This window comes from Lates calcarifer, linkage group LG21 (genome assembly GCF_001640805.2).
Source record: "Lates calcarifer isolate ASB-BC8 linkage group LG21, TLL_Latcal_v3, whole genome shotgun sequence".
Taxonomy (NCBI): domain Eukaryota; kingdom Metazoa; phylum Chordata; class Actinopteri; family Centropomidae; genus Lates; species Lates calcarifer.
In genome coordinates, this window is record NC_066853.1 from 11,307,650 (window position 1) to 11,326,397 (window position 18,748).

General features: G+C 40.4%; 3 protein-coding genes across 6 annotated transcripts; all 3 read right to left on the bottom strand.

The window, feature by feature from the left end:
• Positions 1 to 799: 799 nt before the first annotated feature.
• On the bottom strand, positions 800 to 5,160 carry LOC108886400 (neurogranin). Of its 2 annotated transcripts, none has more exons than XM_018681256.2 (3): positions 4,940 to 5,160; positions 3,318 to 3,519; positions 800 to 1,775 (listed from the first exon to the last, which is right to left on the bottom strand). In XM_018681256.2, exons 1-3 carry the CDS (start codon positions 4,952 to 4,954, stop codon positions 1,720 to 1,722), a joined length of 273 nt encoding a protein of 90 aa, XP_018536772.1. In that variant the 5' UTR covers positions 4,955 to 5,160; the 3' UTR covers positions 800 to 1,719. The 2 variants fall into 2 exon arrangements, with proteins under 2 accessions (XP_018536772.1, XP_018536771.1); XM_018681255.2 differs by having other exon boundaries at positions 3,318 to 3,522; positions 4,940 to 5,153.
• Positions 5,161 to 6,515: 1,355 nt separating this feature from the next.
• LOC108886399 (enolase-phosphatase E1) lies at positions 6,516 to 10,480 on the bottom strand. 2 transcript variants are annotated; one of them, XM_018681253.2, is made up of 5 exons: positions 10,374 to 10,478; positions 9,960 to 10,184; positions 9,798 to 9,877; positions 9,628 to 9,671; positions 6,516 to 8,926 (listed from the first exon to the last, which is right to left on the bottom strand). In XM_018681253.2, the coding sequence occupies exons 2-5, from the start codon at positions 10,111 to 10,113 to the stop codon at positions 7,165 to 7,167; spliced, it is 2,040 nt and encodes a 679-aa protein (XP_018536769.2). In that variant the 5' UTR covers positions 10,114 to 10,184; positions 10,374 to 10,478; the 3' UTR covers positions 6,516 to 7,164. The 2 variants fall into 2 exon arrangements, with proteins under 2 accessions (XP_018536769.2, XP_018536768.2); XM_018681252.2 differs by having other exon boundaries at positions 6,522 to 8,926; positions 9,960 to 10,188; positions 10,374 to 10,480.
• Positions 10,481 to 10,488: 8 nt separating this feature from the next.
• LOC108886398 (uncharacterized) lies at positions 10,489 to 13,229 on the bottom strand. 2 transcript variants are annotated; one of them, XM_051065505.1, is made up of 10 exons: positions 13,072 to 13,229; positions 12,595 to 12,900; positions 12,426 to 12,479; positions 12,290 to 12,325; positions 12,023 to 12,133; positions 11,886 to 11,910; positions 11,747 to 11,787; positions 11,616 to 11,666; positions 11,396 to 11,509; positions 10,489 to 10,779 (listed from the first exon to the last, which is right to left on the bottom strand). In XM_051065505.1, exons 1-10 carry the CDS (start codon positions 13,202 to 13,204, stop codon positions 10,766 to 10,768), a joined length of 885 nt encoding a protein of 294 aa, XP_050921462.1. In that variant the 5' UTR covers positions 13,205 to 13,229; the 3' UTR covers positions 10,489 to 10,765. The 2 variants fall into 2 exon arrangements, with proteins under 2 accessions (XP_050921462.1, XP_050921461.1); XM_051065504.1 differs by having other exon boundaries at positions 12,017 to 12,133.
• Between the last annotated feature and the right edge of the window lie 5,519 nt (positions 13,230 to 18,748).

The window sequence follows — 18,748 nt, forward strand, 5'->3', positions numbered from 1 at the left end:
GCACAGGAGTGAGAATGAGTGACTTCAGCGGGATCTGCATACTAAAGTAGGAGTTGTGTTTTTCCTGTGTGAGAATGCATGTGCAGTTTGAGTTTGTGCAGTGTGCTGTATGGCTCAGATGTGCGTGGGTGGTCTGAGTGGGAGCGCTGGGAGACTGAAGATGCTCTAGCCTGCTTCTCATAAAACGAACAAGACTGCCTGGGCAACGAAGCAAAAATTGTGTCATTCTTTTGTGATATAAACAGCGTTATTGCAATAAAGGTAGGGACATCTATTGCGAAATATTCGACAGGTACACACATCACTGTATGGTGTATGTTTATGATAATGCACCTGTTGATAAGATAGAAGCATTTATAGCTTAATGCATGTAGGCTGTGCAACTGTGTAGAATCTAATTATTTAAATTCCCCTCTCTAATAGCTATTATCATTATTGTAAACTCAAGAAACTGTCTAATGTAACTGTAATTAGTAAATATTGGAAAAGCACAGCTTTATGCTATGAATTAATCATGAGATTTCTTGTGTAAGAGAGCCACGCGGGAGACAAAACACTGTTTCAGCTTCATGGAAACCTGCTGTCTCCAATTAGCAGCCCTGCTTATGTTGCAGTGACAAAGTTAAAAAAAAAAGAAAAGAAAGAGCGGTTTTGGCTGCTGTAGTGTTAGAACAAAAATCTCAACTTTACCATCTAATTCAAGAATGGAGCTGGAGTTGACAGATGACATAAAAAATACTGTTTGAAACAAACAGATTCTTAACTTGAATTAATAAAGTTTAAAGCAGACATTTCACCATATATTTAAGGTGGATTTATTAGTGTAATGCCATGAGTCTACAGCAAAGTTCAGCAAGGTACTATTCAATTTGTTTTAAAGCATGAAAGCTCTGCACATTCTGACAATGGAATTTCACACACCTGATTTAACATTAGTCAAACAAATCAAACCCATCAGTACAACAACAGAGCATATTGAACCAGTGTCCCATTAAGGTAAAGCTGTACCAAATGCATCTGGAAAAAAAGTGTAATTACTGCATGCTTACTGTTCTGGAAGATCAGATTTATAGAAAATGCTTGAACAGGTGAAAAGAGAACTTACTTGTGATTGAAAAGATAGTCAAGGCAATTGCAATCTGAATTAACTTAGAATAAATAGAACATACATAGCTACTTTTCTTTTGATATTTTTGATGTTTTAATAATTTTTGTAAGCAAGTCAAATAGATAAATAGAAGTCAAGATACAAGCACATCAGAAAACAATGCAAAAGAAGAGATAATTTAAGCCACTAATTACGCAAAGTCTAACGCTGATGCATACAAGGTTTATACACAGATGGTATTAACAGATCCATCCAAAATAAGCCCTGTTTAGCATTTAGAGGACATTCATTTTCACATTCACAGATCATCATCTAAAAACTAGCACACTACCAGAAGTTTCACAAGTACATGCAGTGAGTTGCAAATTCTGGGTCAAAGACATCCGTACTGATGAGACTGCTGGAGAAGCAGAGAAGGAGTGTTTAAGTTCACAAAATTCACATAACACACCCTCAAAACTGTTCATTTTCTACTGCTAATTTGTGTTGAAAAAGAAAATGACTCCTGGGGTAAAAAGGTGTGTCTGAAAGCCAGCCCACTCAGCTTATGCCAGCCATCTCTCGCTACCTTGCTCCCCCTCTTTCTCTTCATCCAGGTCAGGACAGGGGTGTCACTGCTCTGGCACAGATGTGTCGTCTCTCTCTACTGCCCCCGATCCTCCTGTCTCTAAAAACAGAAATAGGCGAGGCGTAGTTAGGCACTGCAGAGCCTGGAAAGTACAGTTTCTGTGCATGCTCTTGTCGTCAAGGTTGAATGCTGAGATACATTGTCACAAGCTGTAATGTTACTTGTGGGTGGATCTTTTGCACAAAAAAAAAAAAAAAAAAAAAAAAACCACACATTACGAAAAATTCATCCTGTGCTGCTACTTAAGGAGGATTCATGTTCAAGGGATCTCTAAGTTTCTAAGTATTGTGGGATCGCTGAGAACTTGATTCCTTGTGATATCTGACATAAGTGATGAGCTCAAACCCCAACGTCTGTTGTGAAAAGGGGGTCTTCCCCAATGGGAGGTGCTCAGGATGCTCGGTTCCAGCCCGACAGGTCCATTAATTCTGCTCAGCCCTCTGAAGCATATACTGTACCTGAAGCACCTGGAGCTATAAATACATCTCCTACATAAGCATGGAAGGTAACCAGGAACTGGGTTAGGGAGAATCATTGACATAGATCCCTTGTGTCAGCCACATCCCCAAAGAAAATGCTGCTTTGTCTTACAGTGAAAGGTGAAATTTCAAGGGCTGGGCATCTAAAACCTTCTCTTACTTCTCAAAGAACCACTCTAATTCTCAATTCTTGATGGTTTAGGTAAAAAAAATGATTTGAGCGGATATCTGATGTAAATGTGTGGGTATGGGTTTTAGGGAGTTTTATTTTGTACCATTTTTATTTGAAAATGTCTAGTTTTGGTTTGTATAAGCGTAGAGACAAATCTAAATGCAGCCTTTGTTTGTGTTATGTGAAGCTGTACACATCCCCAGGAGGACACTGAAAAATGTTTTTGGACTAATTGAATTCTGAAACCATTCCTCCTCCACAACTGTATAAAATAAAAATTGGAAAACATCTTAAACACCGTGACTTGACATTTTCCAGGTAAACCGACATCTTGTGAACGCATTTTCTCTCTCATGATTTAACAACGCATAGAAGCAGATTCATTTATAACCTCTTTAACAGAAGATTTAATTGAAAGATTCAATCATCTGTTGCTAGAGACCTCATCGGGTGATTAAATGAGTCACTCAGTCACGTATTGCATTAATCACACTTGGTATAACCCATAAGGGGCTCTAATAGGTGTATTTAATTATGTATAGCTTTTAAATGGTTTTCCCTCCTTGCGTGTAAGATGGTAAATCAGTTTGTGTGTGAGAAAAGGTTACGATCACAAGATTTTCACAGTTTCATCTTAAAATGGTACACCCATAAAACCAAAGAAGACTAATGCTCTACCAACAACATGGAGTATATCCTTAAAATATCATACTAAGCAGCAATACCATGAGTATTTGCTTGTTTATCATATATTGAATATGAAAATGCTTTAACTTCTTAACTTAAACTCTATTACTTACCTTATGTCACCTACTGTAGTCAGAGCTCCTGATGGGAGCCTCTGTTACCATCCTTATAGTCACTAGCCATAATGCCTTCTTTACTGGCATTATGTGTCCTAGTCTTATCCCTTGGTCCTACACCACTGACCTGTGTCCCCCTGGCTGCCGTTGAGCACATCCCCAGTGCTGCTCACCTCCTCCCCTTCTGCTTTGTCCTCCGGCTTCATCTTCTTACGGGTCATGTGGCCACGGAAGCCAGCCTGGATCTTGGCAGCAGCCCTGTTGGCCTCTGGGTCATCCAGTGGGATGTCCATGATGTCCTCCTCCTCCTGGGGCCGGCTGCACTCCTCCTGCTGAGAGGACCGCAAAGTTGTGGTTTCTCACACTAGGACACCATATTACATGAGCATATGGGGACTTATTCCTCCTCAGACACTGGTAGAAGAATCCAATCCTTAACAGATTGTGGACATATTTTGTAAAGTTAACTGTACATGCTACAACACGGTCTTTTTGACAGTGAGGGATGTGTGCTTGTTGCAGAGTAGCTCACCTTTATTACATGACTTCAGCGGGGCTCTCAAGAGGTCAATAACCTACATTTCCCTCCCTTATGTGCTCTCCCTGGCTCCTGTTGTCATATAATGTATAATACACTGCTGGAGAAAACATGTCTGAGTCAGACTGTTTTGCAATGAATTACCATAGTTCACTGTGTTGTTGTTTTTAAGCAGACATATGGATTCCCAAACTGAGCAATGCACAATGATTATTGCTTATTACAGAAAATAAAGTAATCTGCTTTTTCTGTTAAGAAACACAGTGAGTGTATAATGTTATGTTATGGCTAGGGCTGGGTTTACAATCATCTTTCATGGAAAAAAATAACTTCTTGCTCTGCAACCCTTGCCTGAAAAGGATGACCCAGCGAAAGCGCTTCTGCAGTCAACAGCAGCAGCTCTTTCAGTGACTGAAAAGTACAGCATCCACTGTCCCGAAGGAAACGTGGGGTGGGTGGAAGAGAAATTCTGGCTTGTCATAAAGTGTCAGTGGAATAGCGCCAAGGCTGTCGACGAGTTATGTAAACACCAATTCAGATTCTGTGGCGAATACATATCAGCTACACCCCGTGCTTTGCTTATGGAAACAGATTGACATTTCACACAAAGGCAGCCCACAGAACAAACCCACTGTCATCCCACTACCTTGGTGAAGCAGTGCATCATGTCTCCAGTGAAACCCCTCCAGTGTAGGAGTGTGACCACCCACCTGTTCAGCCAGCATTCATTAGCCTCTGTGTCTGACTGCTCACTGAGCAGCCAGAATCCAGCTCTTTTGCAGCAGCAGAGATGCAGGGCTGCTACACTGGATTTTGCTGGCTACACACCTTCTCAGGGGTCTTATTGTTTTTATTGCCTCAGGGTCCTTTAACTCAATCTGACAGACTGATTTGAAATATTCTGATGCAAATCTCATGTAATATTATCCACTTATGATGAAAATAGCTTGAAAGCTTTTTAGATATATATAATAGGGCTTTATATAGCTGCTTCTCTGTGAAACATTTACTATTCAAGAGTCATAAATACACAAATTGTTAAGATACTGTATATTCTACTCCAGTTGAGGGACAAAAACATCAACAACACACATGGCAATATACAGTTTGAAAATTACTAAACACTAGTGAATACCACAAGTAACTAATAAATGGTTAAAAATGAAAAAAAAAAAAAAAATTAAAAAAGTTAATCTGAAGCTTCTACTTACATTGTGACAGTCCATGTCTTACACTCAGAGACGACTTCAGTCTTCAGGTGAGCTGACCTAGTATGACTTGTATGCCTCAATTTCTATGTGGACCAAGCAAAGCTCTCTTTAAATGAGTCTCCGGTATAATACAGATGCCTCACTGGCTCTTACTAACAATCACTGTATGTTCAGTAACACCCGCTCACGCACACAGAGTGAGAGAGAGAGAGAGAGAGAGACATACAGTCAGAGGGAGAGAGGAAGGGAGAAAGAGGGAGGGAGGGAAAGAGAGACCTCCTACAAACATGACAACATGTGTTCCATCTTTTCAGTCTCATTAAGGTTGCTGACCTACTGTGTTCACATTACTGTTACAGACTTTAAACATACCAGCAGCATTAATTGAACACAGCCTAAAGACTCAGGAAGAGTAACTGAAATGGGCTATTTCAGTAATTTAAAGTTTGACCGTTTTGAAACAAGTGAAAATGATGGCAGTATTTAGTCTGGATATTTATAAGGAACATGTTAAGTGACTACCACATGGACTGAGCATCATAAAAACTTCACAAGTCACAGTGTTACAATAATAAAGTCCACAAATAAAACAGATGACCAACATAGAAATACTATGTAAAACCCAGATGGTCACAAAACAATAATTGCTGACTTTCAAATTCTACTAATAGCGTGAAAATAAAAAAGTGTAAGCATCTTGGACTGTTTTACACTAGGAGGTGTTATAAATTTATTAGAGGCAGAATGAGCTAACAGCCCTCTCCATCCCTCTGATCCCAGCTGGTATGGCCGCCCACACTCCTCTGCCAGCCTCAGAGACAAGACGGAGAGGGAGAGAAACAGAAAACATCCATTTATCTGAGTTATATCTCTGACATTAACGCTCTCCTGCTGCTTTGCTAACCATTCAAACATTATGTTAAGTTGTCCTCACGCCTAATTTCGCTCAGCTGACTTGCTTTATCAATCAGTTCACTTCATTAATTTGTAGGAACTATAACCACTGTGTAATTAAATTTATTGTAATCAATCATAATGTAGTTAATATGCCCAAAGTGGCATAATCATTATTGCATCTAACACAGTATTTATCTACCTAAGATGATTACAGTATAGGAACATTTTTGTGGGCACTTGTGAACAGTGAGTTAAAGGCATAAAAGTTAAAATAAAAAAGACCAGACAAGGCACCTGAGATGCTGCAGCTGGGTCACTGTTAGAATAGATGGCCTATATACTGTTCAGTTTTGTGATAGTTTTGTCTCAGCTTAAATAAATTCTGGCACTAAGCAAGAGCATACAAAATAGCACTGCATTTACAGTAAAGAAACAAAAAGTACTGTTTTACTGTTTAATCAGTCAGTTAGGAACTGCTATTAAAGGTAGATTACTGATACAGATGGTGCCTAGCAACTATCAGCATCACCATCTCCTATTAATTCCATGACGACACTAGGAGAGAGAGAGAGCACGATGGTGAGGGGTTACCATGGTAACGTTCTTAGTACCCCTTCCTACACTCCCTCCCTGCGTGTTTGGAGCCCTGTTGGTCCAGACAAATCAGACGGGGCTAACTGTGACAGCAGTAAAAATGTTAAAGGCCTAATTCACAAGACAAATTGTTCAGGCTGTCTTTTATGATGATAGATTAACTGAATCAAGTTTCAGTCTGTGGAGGCTGTGGTGGCTCCCGAGAAGAGGTTTGGATCTGGCACTGACAAAGCAACTGTATTACAGTTTTATGAGCATGTAGCAGAGGAAAGGCCTCAAATAGCATCTTGAAGACGCCTGTATATGAGCAAAGACAAAGAACTTTGAGACAGAAACTACACTTTCTGTGCATTTCAGTTGAGACAAATTTGATTGTGACCTGCTTCAATAACGTTCACACTTTATCAGAGCAGCTAACATACGTCATCTGGAAAAAGGACTATTTAGGAGATGTTTTCAATCACTTCCCCTAGAGAGCCCAGGGGAGAAAAAAACGTGAGGGCCACTGTTGATCAGACACATCCTTGAAGGGTTTATTTATATGGGCTGCCTGAGACAGGAATGGGAGCAGAGCAGACTGTAGCCTAGCTAAAGACACCTCTTTCTGAAACTGTGTGAACATTTTTCCTGCTGATAAAAGTAGAGGAGAATTCAAATTATACAAATTATGGCAACAAATGGTAAGCAATCAAGGCTATTTTATCAGTGTTATGTGCCATAACATTACATATGTATTAAGAAGAAGAATCTAATTTTACCTTGTTGCTACTCTTGCCTTCAGGCTCTGTGGTGTCCTTTTCTGACCCAAGTGGCCTTTCTTCTCCTTGGTGGTCAGCAGCTGTCCGATCTGCAATATGAGCGAGGCTGATGCTCTCCTCTTCACACATTACATCACTCTTCTCTTGTACTTCAGAATCCATCTTTCCTTCTTCTACAACTTCCCGTGCTTCCTTTAATGTGACCCCCTTTTCCTCCCCTGTATCCTCTGGGTGTGACTCTGCAAGTGCTCTCTGTCTCTCCTCTGGTAGATGTTGTGCACTTGCCCCTAAAGATTCACTCTCTGCCTCCATTGCCGCTGATGTATTAGACTGGGTTACTAGTGATGGATGATTTTCTGCGCCACCATCATTAACGTCTTCATCCTCCATCTCGTTATAATCCTCTGTCTGTATGTCCTCCTTGTCTCCTCCAACTGTGTCTGTTGTCTTATCTTCTTTAAAGTCATTTGACTTTGTCTCTTCCACAGAATCCTCATTCTGGCAAAATTCACCTTCTCTTATTTTCTCGCTATCTTCGTTCATATGATCAGTTTCATCCTCTAGGTTCTCTTTGTCTGCCTTGGTGGTGGGCTGATGTGATGAGCTGATGGTTCTAACACCTTCTCCTGTCTCATCATCATCACTGTCATGTAAATTAAAATCATTTGTGTCCACCTTCTCCTTCCTTATATCAGATGCCTTGTGCTGACTTTCCATTTCCTCCATTTCAGACGTAAATTCCTTTTCAGCTCCTTCCATCTCAGGTTCATCGTGGTGTTGTGTACCAGATATATTTTGGTCTGTTTCCACTGCAGTAACCTCCCTGGACTCTTCCTCCTGTTGCATTTCTAATATCTGAGCCTCTGGGACATCGTCAAAGCTAATCTCAACCAAAGAATCCTCCTTTGGTTTAACATTACTATCTAAACCAACCTCAGTATGAGCTAAACTTTCATGTGTTTCCCCAAAAGGAGTTTCAGTCTCTGTTCCTTCCTCCTCCTTTGTTTTTTCTGCCTGATCTTCTGCTTCTTGTTGATTGCCCTCGGGGGTTTCATATTGAGACAGTGATGATTGTTCAAGAGTTTCCTCGGGCTGGGGTTTCATGTTTTCTTCTTCAACGTCATGTGAATCATTTTCAGCAGTGGCTCTTTCCACTGTTTGCTCTGTTCCTCTGAGCTCTGTAGCACAGACATCCACATCAGCCAGCCCAGAGTAACCAAAGGCCACCACTTGTTCTTCAACTTCAGTATTTTCCTCTCCTTCTGAGTCTACAATGTCCTTATCTATAACTGCAGTCTCTTGTTTAGCCTCATCCTGTGCCATTCCTAACTCTTGAGCGCACACATCTACATTAGAGACCCCACTGAATGATAACAAGTCAGTGGACTCTGATTCAGTCTGAGGTATATCTTGGTCTGGGACAGAGCTGCTATCTTTCTGATTGGCAGCCCTGTCAACTCTATCAAGTGCATTTAATACAGAGTCTTTCTCCTCCTCTGTCCCACTCAGTTCATCTGATTGTGCATCTGCAGCTGGAAGCCTATTGACAGATTCCTCTTCTGATAGTCCTTTTTCCACGGAAATAATGTGTTTCTCTGTAATATAGTATTTTTCTTCATCTTCCATGCTTTCAGTTAAATCACCCTCTTCAGACACATTACGTTGTGTGGTGGAAAGATTTGAGGCTTCTGCTGAATGACTTGATTCATCTTCAGTTTGGGACTCGTATGATTTTTCTCTAAAAAGCACCAATCAAAATGAAAGACTTAATGTGAGAAATGGGGAAATTTTAAGTGATGATATAAGTGAAAATGATGCTTCTCCAAAACCATGCAACATCATAATGCCTCTGTGACACTCATCTCGAACCTGTTCCTGTGCTGCTGCAGCTGTCGATCAGCCCTGCTCTTCCTGCTCTCACCTTTGACACTGTAAACTGAACAGTGCTGTCAGTACTGTGCTGACATTCTATGCTACTTCCAGGCCTCATGGACCTCTCTGAAAAGCTGAGGCATAAGATTGGGCCATACTAGACATACCCTAAACTAAATTTGTATATTCTACTACATTTGCCTATAAAATCTGAGCTCATATCTGAACAAATATACAGTGATTATTTTCTGGCATTTAAAACTACACCTTCCATTGCTGAGAAAATGGATGTTATGTCCAAACCTCATAGTGGGTGTAGCTGTAGAGTGATAGCCGCAGTTACATGACTTCCATTGTATAGTCCTAATTCTGTCTTTTCCTCATCGGGACAAAAACACAACAGAAAACCTCACACCAAATGACTCCTGATGTAAAGCTTTTAGTAATAAACACAAAAAATAATATTGCATTCTCATCTCCACTTGTCACTATCCTATCCCTCATTTTAATCCTCTCCCTCTCCTGTTGATCCTCCTGGCTGTTGATAGCACATAAGGGGAGACTCACTGGGAGATGGTGGTCTCTGCTGCAGGCTCTTTTTCAGCGCTAGCCTGTTGGGGTGAAAACAAACAAACAACAGAGGTGTAATGGTAAACAGACACTCACTGATAAACAGAGGACAGATTTATAGGCATGGTGAGAGTAGTAGGCGTGTATTCTGTAGGTTGATTTCGTACCCCAGTAGCCTTGAATGCATGGTTGTTGTAAAATCTATCTTCCAGTTTAGCAGCCCACTCAGCAGGGTCCATGCCACTCTCTACAAGCGGAGGAAAAACAAAATCATTTGATAACAGTTAATGGCATGTGTCTCATTTTACCACATAGAAAGTTAGAGTTACCTTCTCTTTGTTTGAGAAGCGCTTCGAAGTACTGTGCAGCATATTCAGGGATGTCTTCAGGCTGGTCTCGTATGACTTCTCTGGCTAGTCCCTCCAGGATAGAACCAAACCCTCGTGGGATCCGCAGGTGAGTGTTAGAGAAAGGCACTGACATTTTGTAGGATAAGCTTGGGCGATAACTAGGGATATCTGACCTGGAGAAGTTTTTCCTCAGTAGTTTATTTACTTTCTTCCCGATGTTTTGCGTAGAAGGGGAGAGAGGCTAACGTTAGCTGGGAACTTTCTAAAGTAAATAACGTTAGCTTAACGTTTATAGTTAAACATATTAGCTACACATGCCATTAAACTGCTCAAATATATATTGAGTAACATCTGGAAAATATCAAAACATAAGTAGTTAGTTATATCTGTTACCTGAAATTACTTGTATCCACCTTTACTTTTAAATACTAGCAACAGTATGCTTCTTGTTGATAGCTGTTTCTAGGCAACGATTCTAACTACGGATACTGACAAGACTCAAATGTCATAAAACTCACAAGAATAATGCCTTTATTGTAAAAATTGCGGGTTCATTATAAACAGAGCGAACGTAAAGCAAACAATATAATAAGTACTTAAAACGACACACAAACACAACGCGTATTAGCATGTATAGCAAAATCAGACGTGTTTTCCCTTTCTCTCCTCAGGCATACGTGATGACTGCATATTCAGAGTTGGTGCTCATCTTCCGGCTGACCTCCCTGGGTAGGGGGACATGAAGTCTATCAGCTGATCGTGAAGCCTGCAGGTGAGACCTTGACTCATCTCCCCACCACTGGAGGGGAAGCAGAGGGAAAACTCATGTAGCATGATGTTGAGAATAGAAATACTTAATGGTACGTTTAAAAGTGACAGTAACACACAAACACACACCTTTTTATTTTTAAAATGCAAATGCAGTTCATCCTGCCTCAGCGAAGGCTGTGTTCAGGTTTTATTTAAACAGTTTTAGAGAGATGGTGATTCAACTAGACGATCATTTCAGAGGCTGTGCAGCTGTTGAATTGTATTGCACACTGAGAAGGTGAAGTAGGTGAAGAAGTTTAGTTGAACTAAGCTGATTTAAATAGCTAAATAAATAAATTACATAAACCCATGCTTGAAAGTATAATCAAGTAAGGGAGACATAAGACTGTGTTATAACGTGTCTCTTTTTCTTGTTTGGCAACCCAAGTGACTGATTCTGTTGACATACAGTAGCTCCTGTGTTCACCCAAACCTTGAGCATAGCTGAGTAAATGCTTATTTGTTTAGACTGATATAATCTGGATCTTAATTGTGCCTCCTTGCAGACCAACTGCACTCAACTGTAAGAGTGAACTGTACTGTGAATATGAGATTCAGTAAGATAAAAGTGACAAACATGTTGACTCTGAAGTTGTATTCCTCACCTCTTTTTGATCTCCAGGAGACAAACAGCCAACCTGAGTGAGCTCTGGTGTACTGACACCGCGGAACAGTGATCATTATGTCAGCATATGGAACCTCAGTGTCACTCTCATTATCTGTCAAAAAAAGAATTCAGTATCAGTAATTGTCAGTCGTTGTATTGATGTATTGTAAACAGTGATACTGTGTCAGTAAGAGAAGCTCCTCCAGAGATGATCTTACCTGGTGTTGGAATCCTCAAAGTCACTCTTTCACTTTGTGTTGACAGTGATCCTGGGGAATATTACAGGTAAGAATGACATTTGGGGGCTAGAATTCTTGCATTTTATATTTGATATTTTAAAACTATTTACCCTTCACTGGCAAGAGGACACGGTGAGATGGTAGTGGTGAGCTGAAATGGTAATGTATAAAAAAAATTTAATCATAGATTTTTAAAGGTTGTAGAACACATGGGTTTACTCATGTAGGCATTTGTAAATTGTACTCACCCTTGACCTGGACAAAACAGGCTCCCCTGGAATGTTTATAGAGAACAAAAATTATATGTATTTTCTCATTCAGAAATTGTTACTTTTACAGCAAGTGTACTGTATGTTCCCAGTGTGTTATTTTGTAATCACCTTTACCATTCCAATTTTGTCTGCTCCGGTTCAGACACAGGTAAGCAGCCAAAGCTGCAAGCACCATGGCCACCGCAACGGTAACTGCTGCTAAAACCTTAATTCCAGTAAATTCTCCTGTTAACATTGGAACAACAGTATTAACCTGAATTGCATTGGATTTAAGGCAAACTTTTAATTGTCAGTTCCACATATCGATGCACATAATTATACAAAATGCAGTCATACATTATCTATGGTAATAAACCTCATGCACTGTTTGTGCCATCCTACCTCCATTTGAATCTGTTGGCTTAGCAGGAAGAGATGCTGAGAAATGTAGAACATAATATGAATAGATAAAAGGAATGTGATTGTGTTGTATTTTATATCAGATATTGTAATTTTTATGACCATAAAAGGTCCTCACCATTTTTAGTTTCTGTCGTTGCGGTAACTGTCCAGTTTGGGGCATTTGTTTGAGCTAAAAACAAACACACAAAAAACACTGAAATCAAATCTACTTCTGGCTTTGTAGCATTTGTTTAGTTGCCAAAGGCTAGATATATCTTTTTTTTCACATAATAATGTTTATCTACCGTCGAGTTGTAGTGAAACAATGCGCTCTGTTTTTTGTGGAAGTAGAGGGTCCTCTGTATCTTCTGTGAGGCAAATGTAACTCTTCTTGAGATCTTCAGTGGACACATTTGACAGATGAAGAGATATTGTGCAAAAGATGTTTGTGCTAGGTATACCATGACAGCCAGAGTTGTCTGGTGCTTTTCTCCAACAGCCACGAACAAATCCAGTAGAACAATTGTAGGTGCAGTTTAATGTCAGAGAATCCCCCAATGCTACAGTCAAGAAATCAGTGGGAATCTCTATATTAACACAGCTCACAAAATCTGTAAAGAAAGGAAAATTGTATCTATTTTACAGAAAAAAAACATGATTTTACATCATATAACGAGCACAACTTCAAATACAGTTGCAGGTACTATTAAATACATGTACATGTAATTAACACACATGATTGATTAAGTCCAGAGCATGAATAAATAATAGATAAACTTTACCTGCTGTCACCCAGAAAAAGAGCAATGTGAAGTGGACTGAGATCATCATTGTTGCTCCCTGGCTATCTGATTCCTCCTGCCTCAAAAAACTTTTGTTCTGCTTGCAGCTGCAGATACTGAAATACCAAAACATATGCACACATACCAACCTTTGGGGAAGGGTACAGGAAGTGGTATATGGCAGGATTTAGAGCTATGTAAAAATAATTCATAAGTTTCCATTGATTGCACTTGACTTCCTGGAAAATAACATTTCTGTTGAAAGTGTAAAGGCCTTAAGCATATTTTGAAAAATTATGATACACCAATGGCATACTAACATTTAAACTGCAAAAATTAGGACCCATTAATTCTGTAAAGCATACACTTCACACCTGGCTTGAAGGAAAGATATAGCACATGATAATGCGGTTTGCACATACATCTGCAGATGCACTGCTGCAGCTTACTCTCTGTCTGCACAGAGGATGTGTCTGACATTCATTTTCCATTCCATTCATTAAATCATTTACAGTATTTTTAAATCCTCAGCCTTTGAAGACAAAGGGGGTCTTTTGTCACAGAGTATTCAATGTTAGACTGAAAGAAAAATATCCAGAAATCTAGCTGATTTTTTTTATATCTTCATTATAATCTCTAAATGAATTACATAGGTTTCATAAATAATTGACCCAATGCACTAACAGAGACAATATCTAGGTTAGCTTTAGCACATACTCATACATTATGAAAGTGGAAGATACAGTTACAGAACATCATTGCACACCATTATCAGTGAGAGCAGTCACCTGGGATTCACATTTCGTGCTCTTGTTTCAGTTCCAGTGACTGAGGGCCTCTCACTTTCATGCCTTTAAACAATCAGTCATGTAGGCTCAGACCAAACAGTTTTCAATGAAAATATAGAAAATAACTGAAACAGACTGGGCTTGATTGGATATTTGGTAATGATGTGCACATGGAAAATAATGCAGCTGTTCTGTGTTTTAGCTTCATTGATTTTTCTGCTGCTGACACAATCTGGACTTGCCTCAGGTAAGAGTAATGATTGCTAAAATTGATGTCGTTTTCAAGTATATTTAAAAAATTAAGACAAATTAAGAAGGAATAGTCAAACATATTGACTAATGACAGACGTCTACAATCTTGCTTACATGAATTTATTTGTGGTAGAATCATCTGAGGGGAGTGCAGACCTCCCTACTGGCAAAGAGACAGACCTCGATCAGTGCCCAGGAGGAAACTACTTCTCCAATCAGCTTTGTTTAGAGTGTCCCTCTGGCCATTTGTAAGTCATCAATCTCTGAAATTCTTGACTTTACTGTGTGCATTGAGAAAATATATAGATTAGACTTAAGTACAAAAGGAGACATTAACTTGCTCCTTTGAGGAATCACATGTAAGAATTTGAAATAAAATGTAAAAAATGAAATGTGTTTAATCACCACTAGTACAACATTTAACTGTAATGTAATATATCTCTGTTGTATAGTTGTCCTGGCAATTTATCTGCACCTCATAGATGTCCACCAGGAACATTCAACCTCTACACAGGAAAGAGCAGCCTCAGTGACTGCAAGGTAAAAGACCACTGCAAGAAAACACATCATCATACAACTCAGTGCCTCCTAAACCTGTTCTGTCACAGCCTGCTTTGAGGGACAAAGAAACAGCATATTTCACTTGTCTTTTCAGCAGTGATCAGATTCATAGACCTTTTTTCACAGCAGACATTTTAACTTGTCATAACGAGGACACTGCTCCAGTAATTACTGCTGTGCGATGCAGCAGTTAATAATTAGTTACAGCTGTGTTTGACAGGCCAAAAAGTCTTCTGTGGAAAAGGTCTGCTCACTTTTATATCCACTTCTTCATTTTGTTATGTACGTCTGTACTGGAAATACCTCAAATCCTGTGCTGTATACCTGATGCTCTATCACAGGTAGTGTTGTTGTCTTCATGCTGTCTTTACTCATTTCATTTCTGTATGTTTCAGCCTTGTTTTCCAGGTCTGATCAGCTCAGTCGATAGGGTGGACTGTAGGCTGTGTCCTGCAGGTTTTTCATGTGACCCAGCCAATGGGACATTCTCTTTATGCCCCCTGGGACAACATTCTCCTGAGGGGGTCCTACAGTGTTTGGCTTGCCCTGTAGACTCTGTCTGCACCTCTGGATTCCCTCACAAGGTAACAATGGCAATAAATACATCCTCCAAAAATGTTTTGTATTGGAGAAAGAAAAAACTTCAACAGTAGCTTGTCAGTATAAATGGTTGATTAAGTGTGCCTAAAAATCTGAATTAATCCAAGTCAAATCCGTTCCCTCCTTGCTCCTATTGGTCTTTTATATGTGCCTTATAGTGTGGACCTGGTAAGGAGCCTGGTCTAGATCACACTGTGTGTAATGACTGTGCCCCAGGCTTCTATTCCACTGTGTGTACTATCCAGTGTCTGCAGTGTCCAGCGGGTAATGCAGTAATAAAAGACTGTTTGAAAGTAGATTTAAAATAAATCTATTCATTTGTGATTATTAAGACCCTGAACAATTAAAAATGTGTCCTCTCTCTGCCATAGGAAGTTACTGTCCAGATAATGGGATGTCACAGCCTCTTCCCTGTCCTCCTGGCTCGTCTTCCTTACCTGGACAGACTTATTGCAGTAGGTGTAATGATACAACCTTACAGTGTGGGGGAGCTTTGGCCCCTCGCTGGAGCCAACCAGCGCACAGATTTCGTCAACCCATCACCTGTCGACCAGGAACATACAAAGACACAAGGGAGGAGTTGGCATGTGTTGTCTGTCCAGTAGGTTAGTGTTTATCAGTGCTTACTGCCATTTATATTACAGTTTTCTTTCCTCCTTTAAGATCCCTAATATGTATCTGAGCATATTTTTCTTCACCCCAGGTCATTACTGTGTGGGAGGTGTAGCACTACCTTGTCCTGCAGGGACTTATGGGCCTAAAGAGGGTTTGCAGAGGCTAAGAGACTGCACAATCTGTCCTGCAGGTAGAGTGGCAAACCTTGTTCACACCCAAAGACTATAATTTGTGCAGAAAATCATATCACTATACCTATAAACACACCTACTCATTTAGAGCTGCTCATGTCTAATAGGCCAATTTTACTTATTAGCTAATTGTTTTTCATGTCATATGTGACATCCTGTAAAAAACGTTCTTATGACCTTACCTATAAATACTTTTCTCTAGGGTTTTACTGTCTGGAAGCCAGTTCAGGGAGACCCACCTCCCAGTTCCTTTGCCCACAGGGCTATTACTGTGAAGAGGGCACCGCCACCCCTCATGGGTCACCTTGCCCTGCTGGTACAGCGGGGGAACAACTAGGTCAGACAAGTAGGGCAGCCTGTAAGAGATGTAGAGAAGGACGCTTCTGTCCTGCAGGTAAGTCTTAGCACTAATACAATGATTTCACTGGAGCAACAGATACTGAAATGCTAAAAAAACAGTGTATCAGTGAGTAACTGCTGCAATACTTGGAAACAATGTGAAATGGAGATAGATTTTAGAGGTAAAATGTTACTGTAGCACTGTGTCTACTGTCCCATTTTCTATGCTATGCATGCATGTGCGTGCGTGTGTGTGTGTGTGTGTGTGTGTGTGTGTGTGTGTGTGTGTGTGTGTGTATGTGTGTGTATGAGACAGGCTCATCAGGTCATGGCTTACCCTGTGCTCGGGGGAGATATTGCCCTGCTGGCACCCTGGAAGAAGTGATATGTCCTCAAGGCACCTTCACCCCTCATCAAGGGGCAATAAGTGAGTTTAGATACCATATTAATACTGTTTTATACTCACCACTCATAAAGTAATATTTCATATCCAGAGTCATTGATTTTCCATTTTCCATTTGATTTATAAGCACTCTCCCTCAAAAGCTCAGGTAACGCTAATACAGTGCTATAGCAGTCTATCATAACAAAACTCAGTGTTAATATACAAATATAAGTGTTGTTTACCATGATGAACCAGAATATATGGATGAGAAACTGCAACAGATGGATGGTAAGAGGGCAAAGAGAGAAAGTGTCTAATTCAGCAATGAAATAACACCTGTTGATGGCAAGCTGTGGGTCCACTACAAAGAAGATGTTGGAGGGCAATGTGACTATGTGCTACATGAGCAGTGAGTATAGAATAGGTGTAGAAGACAAGAACTCCAACATTTAACAGACATCCTAAAAAAGTGTGCAGACAGTGCGTTCTAAACCTACATTCATCTGAGCATGATAACAGCATCATCATCATCTGTTTCCTTCAGGTGTGAAGGACTGTCTCAAATGCCCTGCTGGTTTTTACTGTCCTGAGGGGACAAGTGACCCCGTGCCCTGTCCACCAGGCTCCTTCAACCCCCTAGAAGGTCAGGATGAGCTGGCTGATTGCAGAGAGTGCTACGCAGGGAAGGCCTGCACACAGGTAGCTCTGAGAGCTCCTGATGTGGACTGCTTGCAAGGGTGGGTAACCTCTTCAGATCTGTATAAGAAGGTTTTCTGTTTCTGCCTCTAATAAAATCCTGCCTTGGCATTGCCGTTCTTTTATTTTAATCAGTTTGCCTGAATCCTATAGGTTTGTGTGTCCTCCTGGTTCCTCTAAACCCAACGACCCATCCAATGCTTGTCCACCGGGGACATTGAGCAACCGCACTGACCTCAGTGACCGCTCACAGTGTCAGCAGTGCCCAGCACGATATGCCTGTCTTCGAGGTGCCATTTATCTTTCATACAAATACATGTTCAGTTGGCCCTTAAAAGCACTGTTTGATATTGCGTAGCATCACAAGAAATTGTTATATTATGTGCATTAAACATTTTTGAACTTACTTGACTGCTCTGGTGCATGAACACGTTTTAAAAGTTCTAATAACAACTCCCAAAATATTGTCAGTTATATTACCATGGAGGTATTTGGCCAAAGATGTAGTGATATTTAATCATGACAATATTGCCTAGACCTCCATAGTATCCATAAAGTCTATAGCTTGCAGCTTGTTGACTTTATTATTTATGCTTTATCAGGAACTGGTGGTATCCAGAGACCACCACTCTCCTGCTTTGTGGGGCATTATTGTCCCCCTGGAACTATGTTCCCCACCCAGTACAAGTGCCCTGTGGGGACATGGAATGGTTACAGTGGATCAGAAACTGAAAGCGAGTGTCGGCCGTGCCCACAGGGCTGGTACTGTTTGGCTGGGTCTGGAGCTCCGTCAGGTCGATGCAGCTCTGGACACTACTGTCCTGGAGGTACACATGAGCATGACATAAGTGGTAATATAGGTGGTATATATCTTGAATTAATAAATGTGTTTACTGCTGTAGTCCAAAAGTCTAACATGCAAAGTTGGTAAAGTAAATAAATATTTTACTTTGCAAACAGTTAAAGACAAAACACAGTTTTGCATACATTTATTTCATTAAAAAGATTTGTTTTCTCTTCCAGAGCTGTAATCATGAGTCATTCATGTAAATATAACTATGTCGATGTTGCATCACCAGGGACTGCATATGGCACCCAGTTTCCTTGCCCTGCAGGCACCTACAGCGTGCAAATGGGTAACAGACACAGAGAAGACTGCCAAGTTTGTCCTGAAGGCTCATTCTGTCAGCAGGGCACCTCCAAACCTTCACCCTGCCCACCGTAAGCAGTAATCGTGTGTTGGCAATCAC

Coding starts and splice junctions, on each gene's coding strand:
- LOC108886400 (XM_018681255.2), bottom strand. Junction 1,776..3,317: donor CGGCAGCCAGGGGGACACAG/GTCAGTGGTGTA, acceptor TTCTGTTTTTAG/AGACAGGAGGATCGGGGGCA.
- LOC108886398 (XM_051065504.1), bottom strand. CDS start 13,204: ATGTTTTGGTATTTCAGTATCTGCAGCTGCAAGCAGAACAAAAGTTTT. Junction 12,901..13,071: donor CTTTTTCTGGGTGACAGCAG/GTAAAGTTTATC, acceptor CTTTCTTTACAG/ATTTTGTGAGCTGTGTTAAT. Junction 12,326..12,425: donor AACGACAGAAACTAAAAATG/GTGAGGACCTTT, acceptor TACATTTCTCAG/CATCTCTTCCTGCTAAGCCA.
- LOC108886399 (XM_018681253.2), bottom strand. CDS start 10,113: ATGTCAGTGCCTTTCTCTAACACTCACCTGCGGATCCCACGAGGGTTT. Junction 9,878..9,959: donor GCTTCTCAAACAAAGAGAAG/GTAACTCTAACT, acceptor CTCCGCTTGTAG/AGAGTGGCATGGACCCTGCT. Junction 8,927..9,627: donor GCAGAGACCACCATCTCCCA/GTGAGTCTCCCC, acceptor GGTGCTTTTTAG/AGAAAAATCATACGAGTCCC.